The sequence below is a fragment of the Hemitrygon akajei genome, chromosome 4, assembly GCF_048418815.1.
Source record: "Hemitrygon akajei chromosome 4, sHemAka1.3, whole genome shotgun sequence".
In the NCBI taxonomy this organism is placed as follows: domain Eukaryota; kingdom Metazoa; phylum Chordata; class Chondrichthyes; order Myliobatiformes; family Dasyatidae; genus Hemitrygon; species Hemitrygon akajei.
The window spans coordinates 66,597,471-66,614,075 of NC_133127.1; the positions used below are offsets into that span (position 1 = coordinate 66,597,471).

The 16,605-nt window shown below is 44.4% G+C and overlaps 1 protein-coding gene across 7 annotated transcripts in view; it reads left to right on the top strand.

Annotated features, from left to right (window-relative positions):
* Window positions 1-15,182, top strand: part of LOC140726410 (interleukin-15-like) — a 116,074-nt gene extending 100,892 nt beyond the window's left edge. For all 7 annotated transcript variants that reach the window (XM_073042754.1, XM_073042753.1, XM_073042752.1 and 4 more), the window contains one exon: window positions 11,858-15,182. In XM_073042754.1, coding sequence (XP_072898855.1) covers window positions 11,858-11,956 — 99 coding nt within the window. In that variant the 3' untranslated portion in view covers window positions 11,957-15,182. The remainder of the gene's footprint in view (window positions 1-11,857) is intronic.
* The last annotated feature ends 1,423 nt before the right edge of the window (window positions 15,183-16,605 follow it).

The window sequence follows — 16,605 nt, forward strand, 5'->3', positions numbered from 1 at the left end:
GTAAATATCCTATCTACACCCCTCCTAACTTAGTGCATCACTATCAAACCTCCCCTCAATCTTCTACATTCCAATGAATAAAGTCCTAACCTATTCAATCTTTCCTAATAACTTAGGCCCTCGGACCTGGTAACATCCTTGTAAGTTTTCCCTTCACTCTTTCAACTTTATTTACATCCTTCCTGTAGGATGGTGATCGAAACTGCACACAATACTCCAAACTAGACCACACCAATGTCTTATAAAATTTCAACAGAATATCACATCTCCTGTACTCGGTGCTTTGATTTATGAAGGCTGATATGCCAAAAGCTTTCTTTATGATCCTGTCTACCAGTGACACCATTTTCACTTAATTCTGGACCTGTATTCCCAGATACATTTGTTCTTGCTCTCCACTCAGTGCCCTACCGCTCACTGTGTAAGACCTACCCTGGTTGGTCCGACCAAAGTGCAAGACCTCACACTTATCTGATTGAATTCCATCTGCCATTTCTCAGCCCACTTTTCGAGCTGGTCCAGATCCCACTTGCAAGTTCTAATAGTCTTCCTCGCTGTCCACTAGACCCCCCCCCAGTCTTGGTGTCATCCACAAATTTCATGATCCACTCTTCCTCATTATCATCCAGATCATTGACGTAGATGACAAACTGCAACAGGACCAGCACCAAACCCTGTGGCACCCGGCTTGTCACAGACCTCCAGTCAGAGAGACAAATATTTACTGCCACTATCTAGCTCCCCCACAAAGCCAATGTTAAATCCAATTTATTACCTCATCTTGAATGCAGAGCAACTGAGCCTTTTTGACCAACCTCCCATGCGAGACCTTATCAAGTGTTTTGCTAAAGTCCATGTAGACAACATCCACTGCCTTGGCTTCATCAACTTTCCTGGTAACTTCCTGAAAAAACTCTAAGATTGGTTAGTCATGATCCACCACGCACAAAGCCATGCTGACTATTCTTCGAGCCTTTCTTAAACAGCAAAACAACATTAGCTCTCCTCCAATCCTATGGGACCTCACCTGTCATGCAGGTTGATTTAAATATCTCTGCTAGGGTCCCTGTAAATTCTGCATTTGCCTCCCACAGGGTCCAAGGTAACACCTTGTCAGTCCCAGTAGATTTAACCACCCTAAATTGCCTCAAGAGAGGAAATCCCTCCTCTTCTGTAACTTGTACAGGGCCCATGACCTCACTGCCGCTTTGCCCCAATTCAATAGACTCTGTGTCTATCTCTCGAGTAAATACAGGTGCAAAAATTCCATTCAAGATCTCCCTCATCGCTTTCGTCTTCACACATGGATTACCATTCTGATCTTCCAGAGGATCGATTTTGTCTCTTGCAGTCCTTTTGCTCTTAACATTTCTGTAGAAGCTCTTGGGATTCTCAGTCACCATGTCTGCTAGGCCAACCTCGTGCCTTCTTCTAGCCCTCTGATTTATTTCTTAAGTGTTCTCTTGCATTTCTTATACTCATAAGTACCTAATTTTTTCCTACCTGCCCATAACTGCTATGCACTTCCTTTTTTTTCCCCTTAACCAGGGCCTCAATATCTTTGGAAAACCAAGGTTCACTACACCTGTAATCTTTCCCTTTTATTCATACAGACACATACAAGCTTCATACTCTCAACATTTCGCCTTTCAGGACCTCCCACTATCAAGTACAGCTTTGCTAGAAAAGAACCTGTCCCAATCCATGCCTGCCAGATCCTTTGTTATACCATCACAATTCCCCTACCCAAACCTCTGTCACCTGCCCTGACTCATTCCCTCATAGCAGATCAAGTAACACACACTGTCTTGTTGAGACTTTTATGTACTCATTAAGAGACCTTTCCTGAACACACTTGTCAAACTCAATCCCATCTAGTCCTTTAACAGTGTAGGAATCCCAGTCAATATATAGAAAGTTAAAATCACTTACTATAACAGCCTTAAGTTTCTTGCAACAGTCTGCGATCTCTTTACAGTTCTTCTTATTCCTCAGTTCCACCCACTAGAGGAGTTATCCAGTCTGTCCTGACTGAGCACTGCAGTGACATTTTCCCGGACTAGTAATGCCAACCCTCTTCCTTTAATCCCTCCTGCAGCCAAGTCTCACCAGTGGATATAGTAACATAATTCCACGTGTTCATTCAAGCCCTGAGCTTATCCGCCTTTCCTACAATATTTGGTGCATTAAAATATAGGCAGCTCGGGACATTAGTCGCACCATGCTCAACCTTTTCATTCCTGACTTTATCTGAGGTCTTAACAACATCTGTGTCCACAGCCTCTCCACTCTCTATTCCAGCACTCTGGTTCCCATCGCCCTGCAACTCTAGTTCAGACCCTCCCCCCCGAGCAACACTAGCAAACCTTCCCACTAGGATATTATCCCCCTTCCAGTTCAGGTACAAGCAATCTCTTCTGTACAGGGCCCAGCTACCCTGGAAGAGAGCTTAATAGGAAAAAAAAATCTGACACCCTCCTTTCTACACCAACTCCTTAGCCACGTGTTAAATTTTAAAGTCTTCCTAGTTTCAGTTTCAGCGACAGGTTGCTATCGATGCAATGCTCCTCAGACAGGATGAAGAGATCAATACTCCCCAATGCCATTCGGCTTTACAATTCAACCGCCAGGAGTAAGATATGTTAAAGTGCCGGGGTTAGGACTCAATGTATTTAAGTAAACTACTTAAGAACTTTTTAAAAGCTATTATTAATGCTTTTTGAGAGGGTGATTTTAGATGCATATCATATTTTTACTGAGTTAAGTATTGTATGTAATTAGTTTTGCTACAATAAGTGTATGGGACATTGGAAAAAATGTTGAATTTCCCCATGGGGATGAATAAAGTATCTATCTATCTATCTATCTAGTTCTGGTCTCACTAGTACAGGTAGCAATCCTGAGATCACAACCCTTTAACTTAGCACCTAATTCCCTGAAATCTCCTTGAAGAACCTTATCTCTCTTCCTACCCATGTCATTGGCACCCACGCGGACCACAACCTCTGGCTGCTTACTCTCCCACTTAAGAATGCTTTGATGTCCCAGACCCTGGCACTCAGGAGGCAACATGCCATCCAGGAATCTCATTCTTGTCCATAGGACGACCTCCTGTTCTCCAGCTAACAAATCCCCTATCACCACTATTTAACTCTTCCCCCTCCCTTTCTGAGTCAGATGGTACCAGAGACTTAATCGCTGTGACTTACCTCTGCTAGGTTCCCCCCCCCCCCCCCCCCACCGAACAGTATCCAAAGTGGTATACCCATTGTCGAGCGGGATGGCCACGGGGTGCTCTGTATTGATTATTTAACCTGTTTCCCATTCCTGACTGTCACCCAGTATCCTGTGTCCTGCACCGTGGGAATAACTACCTCAATATATGTCCTACATATCACCCTCTCAACCTCAGAAATGATCTGGAGTTCATCCAGTTCGAGCTCCAACTCCTTAAGACAAATTGTTAGAAGCAGCAGATGGATGCACCTCTTGCAGGTGAAATCGTTAAGGACCCTGGAGGTCTTCCTGCCTTCCACATCCTGCAAGATGTGCATCCCACTATCCTGTCCAACATCTCTACTGTTCTTACTGTGCAAATATAAAGAAGGAAAACAATAAAAAAAACTGGGGGGGGGGGAATCTACCCACAACTTTTTCACCTTCTCTCACTCAGTCCTCTCTTCGCTAAAGCCTCAAAGAGGTAACGCCTCAGAATCCCACTCTGACACTGTCCGCTCCAACAATAGCCACTCCAGCAATGGCCGCTATGCTTGCCACCGCCTTATTTTAATTCGTTCTTGCCAATCGATTCCAATCGCTGATTGGCTGCTGTCAAAACACCAAACTGCTGTGAACTGATGCCTTGCGTCAAACATAAGAAAATCTGCAGATGCTGGAAACCCAAAGCAACACAGACAAAATACTGGAGGAACTCAGCAGGCCAGGCAGCACCCATGAGAAGAATAATTAACGTTTCAGGTCAATCCCCTTCATCGGGACTGGAACGAAAGGGACTGTGAGGGTGTGTGTAGGTTGGGTGTTCGGTGTGTGAGGGTGTGTGTAGGTTGGGTGTTTGGGGTGTGCAGGTGTGTGTAGGTTGGGTGTTTAGGGTGTTACGTACCCCGTAACTGGGTGTCTGACCAGCAGAGAAAGAAGAATCTGGTGGTACCAAACTAAAGGTGTTTATTAGTAAACTACACAATACAATATCAAAAATGCAAATATACATATAAAACAAGTTAACAGTAATAAACCTAAAAGTGTAGGAATAATAATAATCAATAATAAACAAGCTCTATCAATGTCTCGGGGTAAATGAATTGTCGTAGGAAAGTATAGAGTTCTGTTCATAAATGCTGAGGTGGTTATGGTGGTTGTATTGAAATCGTTGGGGAGAGAGAGAGCGAGTGAGAGATAACAGCTACAGCTGCGGCAGGCAAACCTTTTGTGGCTTTCTTAATCCGTCGTGTCGTTGTGGCCATTCAGTTATGACCCCTCTGTTCTTCAGCTAGACCGTTCTTCTGTGGTGGACTCGTCACTCTGGCATGAGTGGACACACACACAAGTCCCCACCGGCCCTGCTGTAACACTGAGCTTTACTGACCGATCTCCTGGTTCGGTCTCCGAAGCCACACCCCCCCCCACCTTTCTGTGGGTTCCCAACACTCAGTCAGTGTCCACTGGGGTGTCTGAAGGGTGTCTCTCCAGACCTGTCTTTTATCCCCACTCACGGGGTCTCAGCTATCCATCAACTCTGAATGAATGTGTCCGTCAAATCAGGCCACTCCTGCTATCTTCTGAGGAATGTTAACGAGCAAAGTACAGTCCTTGTAGTGGAAGGTAAATAATCCAGGAAGAGTCATAATACAGTAAATCAACAGTCTCTCTCCCCCTCTTATCTGTAGCAGATGTTCTTGCCTGGGCTTTATATATATATATATATACACACTCTCACTCTCACTCTCTCCCTCTCTCTCCCTCCCTAGCAACAGCAGTAGTTCATAGTTCTCGGGGGGGGGGGGGAATGGTTAACTCTGCACCCCATTGTCCATCAGGTCTGTCCATCACTCATAACACTCCCGGCCTTCTGGAAATTTTCACCAGGGTGTGTGGGTTGGGTGTTTGGTGTGTGAGGGTGTGTATAGGTTGGGTGTTCGGTGTGTGAGGGTGTGTGCAGGTTGGGTTTTTGGGAGTGTGAGGGTGTGTGTAGGTTAGGTGTGAGGCTGTGTGTAGGTTGGGTGCTTGGGAGTGTGAGGGTGAGTGTAGGTTGGGTGTTTGGAGTGTGAGGGTGTGTAGGTTGGGTGTTTGGGGTGTGAGGCTGTGTGTAGGTTGGGTGTTTGGGAGTGTGAGGCTGTGTGTAGGTTGGGAGTGTGAGGGTGTGTATAGGTTGGGTGTTTGGGAGTGTGAGGCTGTGTGTAGGTTGGGTGCTTGGGAGTGTGAGGGTGTGTGCAGATTGGGTGTTTGGGGTGTGAGGGTGTGTGGGTTGGGTGTTTGGTGTGTGAGGGTGTGTATAGGTTGGGTGTTCGGTGTGTGAGGGTGTGTGCAGGTTGGGTGTTTGGGAGTGTGAGGGTGTGTGTAGGTTGGGTGTTCGGTGTGTGAGGGTGTGTGTAGTTTGGGTGTTTGGGAGTGTGAGGGTGTGTGTAGGTTGGGTGTTCGGTGTGTGAGGGTGTGTATAGGTTGGGTGTTTGGGAGTGTGAGGCTGTGTGTAGGTTGGGTGCTTGGGAGTGTGAGGGTGTGTGCAGATTGGGTGTTTGGGGTGTGAGGGTGTGTGGGTTGGGTGTTTGGTGTGTGAGGGTGTGTATAGGTTGGGTGTTCGGTGTGTGAGGGTGTGTGCAGGTTGGGTGTTTGGGAGTGTGAGGGTGTGTGTAGGTTAGGTGTGAGGCTGTGTGTAGGTTGGGTGTTTGGGAGTGTGAGGCTGTGTGTAGGTTGGGTGCTTGGGAGTGTGAGGGTGTGTGTAGGTTGGGTGTTCGGTGTGTGAGGGTGTGTGTAGTTTGGGTGTTTGGGAGTGTGAGGGTGTGTGTAGGTTGGGTGTTCGGTGTGTGAGGGTGTGTATAGGTTGGGTGTTTGGGAGTGTGAGGCTGTGTGTAGGTTGGGTGCTTGGGAGTGTAAGGGTGTGTGCAGATTGGGTGTTTGGTGTGTGAGGGTGTGTATAGGTTGGGTGTTCGGTGTGTGAGGGTGTGTGCAGGTTGGGTGTTTGGGAGTGTGAGGGTGTGTGTAGGTTAGGTGTGAGGCTGTGTGTAGGTTGGGTGCTTGGGAGTGTGAGGGTGTGTGCAGATTGGGTGTTTGGGGTGTGAGGGTGTGTAGGTTGGGTGTTTGGGGTGTGAGGCTGTGTGTAGGTTGGGTGTTTGGGAGTGTGAGGCTGTGTGTAGGTTGGGAGTTTGGGAGTGTGAGGGTGTGTGCAGATTGGGTGTTTGGGGTGTGAGGGTGTGTGTAGGTTGGGTGTTTGGAGTGTGAGGGTGTGTGTAGGTTGGATGTTTGGGAGTGTGAGGGTGTGTGCATGTCGGATGTTTCGGAGTGAGAGGGTGTGTGTAGGTTGGGTGTTTGGGAGTGGGAGGGTGTGTGTAGGTTGGGTGTTCAGTGTGTGAGGGTGTGTGTAGGTTGGGTGTATGGGGTGTGTGTAGGTTGGGTGTTTGGGGTGTGAGGGTGTGTGCAGATTGGGTGTTTGGGAGTGTGAGGGTGTGTGTAGGTTGGGTGTTCAGTGTGTGAGGGTGTGTGTAGGTTGGGTGTTTGGGGTGTGAGGGTGTGTGTAGGTTGGGTGTTTGGGGTGTGAGGGTGTGTGCAGATTGGGTGTTTGGGAGTGTGAGGGTGTGTGTAGGTTGGGTGTTCGGTGTGTGAGGGTGTGTGTAGGTTGGGTGTTTGGGGTGTGAGGATGTGTGTAGGTTGGGTGTTTGGGAGTGTGAGGGTGTGTGTAGGTTGGGTGTTTGGGGTGTGAGGGTGTGTGCAGGTTGGGTGTTTGGGAGTGTGAGGGTGTGTGTAGGTTGGGTGTTTGGGGTGTGAGGGTGTGTGTAGGTTGGGTGTTTGGGGTGTGAGGGTGTGTGCAGATTGGGTGTTTGGGAGTGTGAGGATGTGTGTAGGTTGGGTGTTCGGTGTGTGAGGGTGTCTGTAGGTTGGGTGTTTGGGGTGTGAGGGTGTGTGTAGGTTGGGTGTTTGGGGTGTGAGGGTGTGTGCAGATTGGGTGTTTGGGAGTGTGAGGGTGTGTGTAGGTTGGGTGTTTGGAGTGTGAGGGTGTGTGTAGGTTGGGTGTTTGGGAGTGTGAGGGTGTGTGTAGGTTGGGTGTTCGGTGTGTGAGGGTCTGTGTAGGTTGGGTGTTTGGGAGTGTGAGGGTGTGTGCAGATTGGGTGTTTGGGAGTGTGAGGGTGTGTGCAGATTGGGTGTTTGGGAGTGTGAGGCTGTGTGTAGGTTGGGTGTTCGGTGTGTGAGGGTGTGTGTAGGTTGGGTGTTTGGAGTGTGAGGGTGTGTGCAGATTGGGTGTTTGGGAGTGTGAGGGTGTGTGGGTTGGGTGTTTGGTGTGTGAGGGTGTGTGTAGGTTGGGTGTTTGGGGTGTGAGGGTGTGTGTAGGTTGGGTGTTCGGTGTGTGTAGGTTGGGTGTTTGGGGTGTGAGGGTGTGTGTAGGTTGGGTGTTTGGGGTGTGAGGGTGTGTGCAGATTGGGTGTTTGGGAGTGTGAGGCTGTGTGTAGGTTGGGTGTTCGGTGTGTGAGGGTGTGTGTAGGTTGGGTGTTTGGGGTGTGAGGATGTGTGTAGGTTGGGTGTTTGGGGTGTGAGGGTGTGTCCAGGTTGGGTGTTTGGGAGTGTGAGGCTGTGTGTAGGTTGGGTGTTCGGTGTGTGAGGGTGTGTGTAGGTTGGGTGTTTGGGGTGTGAGGGTGTGTGTAGGTTGGGTGTTTGGGGTGTGAGGGTGTGTGCAGATTGGGTGTTTGGGAGTGTGAGGCTGTGTGTAGGTTGGGTGTTCGGTGTGTGAGGGTGAGTGTAGGTTGGGTGTTTGGGGTGTGAGGGTGTGTGTAGGTTGGGTGTTTGGGGTGTGAGGGTGTGTCCAGATTGGGTGTTTGGGAGTGTGAGGCTGTGTGTAGGTTGGGTGTTCGGTGTGTGAGGGTGTGTGTAGGTTGGGTGTTTGGGGTGTGAGGGTGTGTGTAGGTTGGGTGTTTGGGGTGTGAGGGTGTGTGTAGGTTGGGTGTTTGGGGTGTGAGGGTGTGTCCAGATTGGGTGTTTGGGAGTGTGAGGGTGTGTGTAGGTTGAGTGTTCGGTGTGTGAGGGTGTGTGTAGGTTGGGTGTTTGGGGTGTGAGGGTGTGTGTAGGTTGGGTGTTCGGTGTGTGAGGGTGTGTGTAGGTTGGGTGTTTGGGGTGTAAGGGTGTGTGCAGATTGGGTGTTTGGGAGTGTGAGGCTGTGTGTAGGTTGGGTGTTCGGTGTGTGAGGGTGTGTGTAGGTTGGGTGTTTGGGGTGTGAGGGTGTGTGTAGGTTGGGTGTTTGGAGTGTGAGGGTGTGTGCAGGTTGGGTGTTTGTAAACCTGTGACGTATGTTCCCCTATCTGTTTTCATTCCCCAACTGCTCCCAATCACTCTGAGCATGTCTGCACCTTCTCCCCATGGTTACCTCAGTGTTAGCCCATCAGGGACATCCTCCACCCCCCACTCCCCTCTGCAGTTCCACAGCACAATTTACAATTGACCTTCTTCTCTGTTTTGATAATTGCTTTGTTATTCTCACTTGTATTGAGGAGTTTTATTTTGTGTGCTGTCCTGACAAATCAGGGCAGAGCAAATGGGAAACAGAATATATAACAGTGTTAGAGTTACAGGGAAAATAGGGTGCAGGTAAACAATCAGGGCCACAAAGTGCCCGTTGGAAGATTAGGATTTGACCATCATCGTGCAAGAGCTCTGACAGATGCTGTCTGACCTGCTGGGTGTTTTCATCATTTCCAGATTACACTTCCTTTCTCCATCCCCACACCCTCACTCTGGGCTGTACACTTCAATATAATGTAAAAGCTAGGATTTTATTTTAGAGCTCGACAAAACACTGGTCAGACTCCACTTGAATCGCTGTGTAAAGCTTTTCCCTAGGACTGGTGAATCTGTGGATTTCTCTGCCCAATGAAGCAATGGAGGCTACCTCAGTAAATATATCTAAGACAAGGTTGGATAAAGTTTTGCATAGTAGTGGAATTAAGGGTTATGGGACAAGGCAGGTAGGTGGAGATGAGTCCATGGTCAGATCAGCCATGATCTTATTGAATGACGGAGCAGGCTCAATGGGCCGGATGGCCTACTCCTGCTCCTGTTTCTTACGTTCTTGTGTTCCAAGTCAGAGTGAGAAGGTGGGGGGGTGGAAGAAGTACAAGGTGGCAGGTGATGGGTGAAGCCAGGTGAGGCAAGAGGGTGAAGTAGAGAGCTGGGAATTCGTATTCCGTACCTACTCAACTGGTGAAGCTGAGTGAGCTGTGCTTTCTTTACGCTTTGGATGGCAGCTGCTCATCTTTCTTACAATGTAGCAATGAGAACTGCACTCAATACTCATCAAATAGAATTGTTACATCAAATTAATTTTTTTTCATCCTGCTATATTTTTCAGTTCTGGACCTGTTGAGGTAATATAAAGTTACATCCAAGCTTTTGGTTATTTACAACCAACCACAGCTTGGCCATTAGCTTGTTAAGCTCGTGGAAGAGAGCATTTTCCTCTGCATGAAAGAAATAAGTGGGATTAACTGAATAATTTGCTGAATGTACTTGTGCTACTCATCTACAGTTGAATTGGCTGCAGATAAATCTTTCCAACAGCTACTTGTAAATGAGATCATGTCAGAGCTTAAACCATGAGAAAGCAGCTGCCACTGTGACTAGAGTTGCCACCGTCCATTTTTTTGTTGTTTTCCAGAAAATCTTCCTTTGTTAGTTTTACTTGTGTTGATTTTATTATGGAAAAACACCTTCTTCAATCTTGAGCAAACACGAGGAAATCTGCAGATGCTGGAAATTCAAACAACACACACAAAATGCTGGTGGAACGCAGCAGGCCAGGCAGAATCTATAAGGAGAAGCGCTGTCGACGTTTCGGGCCGAGACCCTTCGTCAGGACTAACCCGAAAGGAAAGATAGTAAGAGATTTGAAAGTAGTGGGGGGGAGGGGGAAATGCGAAATGATGGGAGAAGACTGGAGGGGGTGGGGTGAAGCTGAGAGCTGGAAAGGTGATTGGCGAAAGTGATACAGAGCTGGAGAAGGGAAAGGATCATGGGACAGGAGGCCTCAGGAGAAAGAAAGGGGGAGGGGAGGGGAAGCACCAGAGGGAGATGGAGAACAGGCAGAGTGATAGGCAGAGAGAGAGAGAAAAAAAACAACTAAATATGTCAGGGATGGGGTAAGAAGGGGAGGAGGGGCATTAATGGAAGTTAGAGAAGTCAATGTTCATGCCATCAGGTTGGAGGCTACCCAGCCGGTATATAAGGTGTTGTTCCTCCAGCCTGAGTTTGGATTCATTTTGACAGTAGAGGAGGCCATGGATAGACATATCAGAATGGGAATGGGACGTGGAATTAAAATGTGTGGCCACTGGGAGATACTGCTTTCTCTGGTGGACTGAGCGTAGGTGTTCAGTGAAACGGTCTCCCAGTCTGCGTCGGGTCTCACCAATATATAAAAGGCCACACCGGGAGCACCGGACGCAGTATACCATACCAGCCGACTCACAGGTGAAGTGTCGCCTCACCTGGAAGGACTGTCTGGGGCCCTGAATGGTGGTGAGGGAGGAAGTGTAGGGGCAGGTGTAGCACTTGTTCCGCTTACAAGGATAAGTGCCAGGAGGGAGATCGGTGGGAAGGGATGGGGGGGGACGAGTGGACAAATGAATCAAAACTCAGGTTGGAGGAACAACACCTTATATACTGGCTGGGTAGCCTCCAACCTTTCTTTCTCCAGAGGCCTCCCGTCCCATGATCCTTTCCCTTCTCCAGCTGTTTTTCACTTTCGCCAATCACCTTTCCAGCTCTTAGCTTCACCCCACCCCCTCCGGTCTTCTCCTATCATTTTGTATTTCCCCCTCCCCCCACTACTTTCAAATCTCTTACTGTCTTTCCTTTCGGTTAGTCCTGACGAAGGGTCTAGCCTCGAAATGTCGACAGTGCTTCTCCTTATAAATGCTGCCTGGCCTGCTGTGTTCCACCAGCATTTTGTGTGTGTTGTTCAATCTTGATTTTTTTTTGTGTGTTGCATCTTTTTGAATGTTCTTGATCCATTCTTGCTTCAGATTTGTCCTTCAATTTTCACTGCTGTTTATCCAGTCACAAAGTGACTTTCATCTACATTTAAAGTGTTAACTCTGAAGCTTTCCAGAAAACAATATAGCCTTACAGAAATTGAAACAGTTGCCAGGGCACCTGCAACTAAAACACTTGTATTCCAATGGAACCAGTGTTAAAAATCTAACGTAAAATATGCCGTTTATTCCAAATGGATTGCATTAGGCAGGAGCAGAAGCTGTTTGTTGACACTGAGGTCATCTCTCTTTCTTGACACCAAGGTAGTGATTTACAAAGGCAAGCAGAAAATTGAAGTTTGTGTTATTGACAAAGATACAGTGCCAACTTATGGCAGGCCAAAATAAATGGTGTAATTCTCTTTTGCTGGTGACCTTTGATCAAAGTTGCTGCTAATGTTTTATTTTCCTCCTTGTCTCAATTTTTTTTGTCAGTCTGTGTGTCCAGGTGTGTCTCTTTAGCACTTCACATCTGTGATGCTTGTAAAGTAATCCTGGTATCTTGCCATTTGATTTATATGCCTTTCTTGGAAAATATGGTTTACATTTAATATTCAATTAAGAGCTGCGACAATGTGCCATCCTAAACTTGTGTTCTTATCCAATGTTAGGGCTGTACAACATGTGAGGAATTTCAAGAAAAAAGTGTAAGAGAATTTCTAAAAGCCTTTGAAGATCTTGTACGAAGGAATTTGAAGAAAAAACAGTAACTCTATTTAGCATGTAAATAGTGAATTGTGAATATTATCTGTAAATAATTGTAAATAGTCATAAATATTGAATTTTATATTTAACTTAATGTCAATTTTCTGACTGTACAAAATTCAATGTGAATAATGCTTATTTTTATAAGAATTAATCAATTTTGTTTTCATTTAATTCAATTCACTGTTCAATTAGCAATGAAGTTAATAATTTGAGCAATGCAAAGGAACTTTGAATTAAAATCTATGTCCATTTTTTTTAAAAAACCCTTTCATCACAGCTGTGCCATATTGATATTCTAGCCTGGGTGAAGAGTTAGGTAGCAGTTACTACAAGTCCAGTATTTTTGTTATTCATGTAATTTAGAAAAGTATTTTATATGCACTTAATTTTAAAACTGATGCAAAATGGTTCAATGTTAAGTATACACAGATCCCAAGAGGAATGGATACAGTACAGAAGGATAATATTAATGACGATTTACCTGGGTGACCAATGTAGTATGAGCCGCTTTTAACACTCTGAGTCCAAAGAGTAACTTTGCTTTTGGTTTAAGTCTTATTGTGTGGGCATGTCATTCATGTATTCTGAAAGGGGCACAATTGGAAGAGCTAAGATGATGCCTCTGATTTAAACAGGTCAATAATAAGCATGAAAGCATTGGTTTTCAAATCATAATACTGATGGAAACCCATTCATTTCAAAAGGTCATAGATGACAAAAGGCAGTTTTAATTGCTTCAAATGTAACCGTGAAATTGAGAATAATATTTTTATCATTCTTCATAAATATTTTATGCTATGTGTCATAATAAAATTTCTGGAAATTATGTTTCATTGAGAATTATTTTACAAGTGTGCTCTTCAGAAATAAATGTAACTGGGAACATTTGGATTAATCAAATATGATAACTTCTCACATTCTGTCTTTAAGATTTACTTAAAAAAGCTTTTTTTTTACCCCACCAAAGCATAAATGACTCCTGTTTTCTGCCAGTTTTATGGTAGCTACACTACATTTTCCACTTTTTGTTTTGAAAGTTGTTCTTTCCACATCCTTTGTTGCCATGTCTTGCCTTAACTTGAATTTTGTGTGTATGTAAAGAAACGTTCCCTTGAGAGGCCTTCACAATAAATGTAAGACTGCAAAATGTAAGAACCAGCAACAATTTATAAAATTAGCTAATTAATGCTTAGTTTATTTATATGTATATTTTGCCTGATTACACTAGTTTATATTTGTAATTGGGCGCACAAATGAGGAATAGAATTATTAACTCGTGCAGTGTTAACCAGTTACAGTGATTCTTAATGCCCAATGCACTATACATTTCATGCTTGACTGTATTACACAGATCATTTACAGACCTACATTTTATTTAGTACAGGATACAACTGTGTATTTAGATGATTTAGTGTTTCGTAGCACGTGAACTCATTGGACTTTCTCACTAAATGGCATTCCTCACGAAGAATAAAGCATTGTTTGTTATTCATAATTGAGTCTGTTCATGCTCCAATAACTGTTAATTATACACAGCATCTAGAAGATGTTAAAATATGTCCTAGATAGTGGCAATATTTCACAGAAATAGCCATTTATATATACATCTTGAATGTTTGCAAAGCCAGCTCTTCAGCTTAACCCAACGTGGAAAATTTATTGGTCCAAAATTCAAATATATTGCAGTGATTTTGATAGATCTAAGAAAATGGGTTGAAGTTATATAGATGTATTTTTTTCCTGGAAAACATTCACAGCTTTTGTTCCCAATAGTGTGTTTGAAAGTATAATTTTGATTGGAAAACATGTTTCAAGTAAAAGTCATCATTACTGTTGTCTAAACTAAGTTCAGAGACATTTAAGACAAAGCACAATTATTCTACTGGTGTTTTAAAAACTAAGGAATACTATTTGTGACTTTCTAATAAAGTCTAAAATTATACCTTTTTTTTCCCCACCTGATTTCAGTATTGATGGGATATGAGACCACACTTGGAGAACTATTTAAAATAAGTAAACTCAAACTGTGATTGCTTTGGAGTCAGTACAAAGAAGATTGGCTTCATTGATTCCTAGGAAGAATGTTGTTTTATGAGAAAATGTTGATCAGATTGAGTCTATAGTTTTTATATTAAAAAAAATGAAAGGTAATCCAAACATAAGATTCTGAGGCATGTGCTAAGAAGATAGAATGAAATTGGAGCGACAGGCATGGTTTGGGAAGAGTGAGTCATCCATTCAAGACAAAGTTGAGGAGGAATTCCTTCTCTGAAAGTCATAAATATCTGAAATGCTCTATCCTAGGAAATGGCTGACTTGTACAAATTTTTGATCTTTATGGAACTTGAAGGTTCTGGGGAACACACAGGAAAGTGGAACTGAATGGTCATAATAGTGAAATTTGTACATGCCTGGGAAACATGGCAGAGGCTGAGGTGGAAGTAGATAGTTTGATAGCAAGAGTTTAAGAGCAATTTAGATAGACCCATGAATATGCAGGGTACCAAGGGTTAACGGTCATATGCAGACCGTAAGAATTCACTTAATTTGGCATCATGATTAGCACAGATGCTGTTGGCCGTGGGCCACCACCAGCTGCTGTACTGTGTTCTAAAATCAGATGGGCCGTAGTACTGAATAACAGCAGGCTGAAGAGGGATCCTGCTCCTCCTAATGACCAGTCTTCACAAATAGTTCTGAAGGATAAGGCTGGAAAATGCTGGAGGAGGTACAGAAACTGGAAAGCAATCTTGTATTAATGCAGATCCCATTTTAAAAAGAAGTAGAAGTTCCTGATGTCAGTTTCAGACAACTTAAATTTACACCAACCCTTAGGCGAGATTAAATCTCATGACTGAAAGCCTGGTCAGTGAGGTAGGTTTTACATTGCATCTCAAGAGGAGAGAGGGAGAGATATGGGTAGCCAGAAGTTGTGGGATGGCACAGGCTATGAGTTAGTTAAAGTCCTGGGGCCTTCTTCCCATGTAGGCTTGCTCTCTATGTGAAACAGAAATGCTGCAACACTAAAACAACGTAAAATCATCTATAATGTCAGCATTTTGTTAAGCTGCTTTTGTACAGTAAATCCAGCTTTAAACTGCTGTTAGAAAGTGTGTCCTGTATGCGTATGTACAATAGCAGTAACCTTGTGTTTTGTATAAGACTATGGTTGAAATTCAATTTATGAGATCTACTTTACCTTTCATGCCAATAAAACAGTTAATTAAAGTGCTTTTCAGTGTCTCAAATTAAGAAAATAATGTATTAAAAATGTTCCTCAATACTAGAAAGTGTTGGTCAATCATGGAAAAATGCATTAATTGTTGCTCCAGTTTGCCTTCCTTTATCTACTTTATAGTTATCACAATGAAACAGTGGAAAAACTTGTCGTCCATTGTCTTCTTTCCTTGCATGAAAAAGACTATTTATTCCGGAGGCTTCATTTGTATGGTTGTAGGAAGACAAATTGATCTGATATAATTTGGTTTGGAGATTACACACAAACTTTTTGGCATTGCTGCACTGCAGCAGCTGAATCAGGCTTCAAATTATGGAAGATTATCTGTTGAATGACGAGGCTGATGGGGTGGGAGCTGAGGGCAGGGGCAACCCTATCTTGTGATGTCTACAAGAAGGGCTGAGAGGAGTATTTCAGGGTAAGGATGAGACCTCTTGTCAATCATGAAAAATGGGAAACCATAGTTACATAAAAACAAGAACATCGTAAGTGCAATGGTGGATGAAGACTAATTAGTGGAACAGAAAGGGAGAATGGAGCTGAGTCCTTGCAGGAAGTAGTGATGTAGGAAGTTTAATCAAGATGGAAAGGAGTCATTTGGACCCCGTGAGATGGGGTGTAAATTGGCAAGAAAGCTTCTCACATTTTTGAGTTGTGTACAAATGCAGCAAATAGTATTGATCCAACCATATATGTGAAAAAAAGAATTGAGGGAGGGGATTTCATGAGTAAACCAAGGCGGAGTCACCCACCCTACACTTGGTGATTGAACCCGATTGTGAAAGCGTCAGTCTTGTCTATGGTGGATTCACCATGTGGGCTCTCTTGATGAAGATGGAGCTACCTCTTCATGATGTTTGACACACAATGTTCCCTCAGAATGGCTACAAGGTGAAGGAAATGAACCGGGCCCTTAAAAAGGCTGACAGAAAGACCAGGAAACCTAACAACAAGGAGGAATCAGTTGCTACCACCTGTCTTCCCTACATCTCCCTATTTTCTGGAAGGATTGCCAGGATCCTGAAGAAGCACTGGTTAAATACCATCCACAAACCCATAAGGAAGCTCAAATCCCAGCTTATGCAGATCAAAGATGACCAGACTCGGAACAGCTAGCCTGTGAACGCAGAGCAGTGTATGTCAGCCAGATGGGATGCACGGTAGAAACCCACATCGAAGAGCAGAGGAGGTGTATCGGTTTGGATTACCGAGAAAGATCAGCAGTACTGGAATTGAGAAGATGGAAGATCACGTTCAAAACATGGAATGGATACTGAGTAAGACAATAAAAATATTAAATCACCAAGAAGGTAAACTGCTTGACCTGGAGGGAAGATCACGGCAGAAAAATATCAGTATCTACAACGTTCCTGAAGGAGCGGAGAGCTCGTCTATGATGGAGTTTGTCGGAAA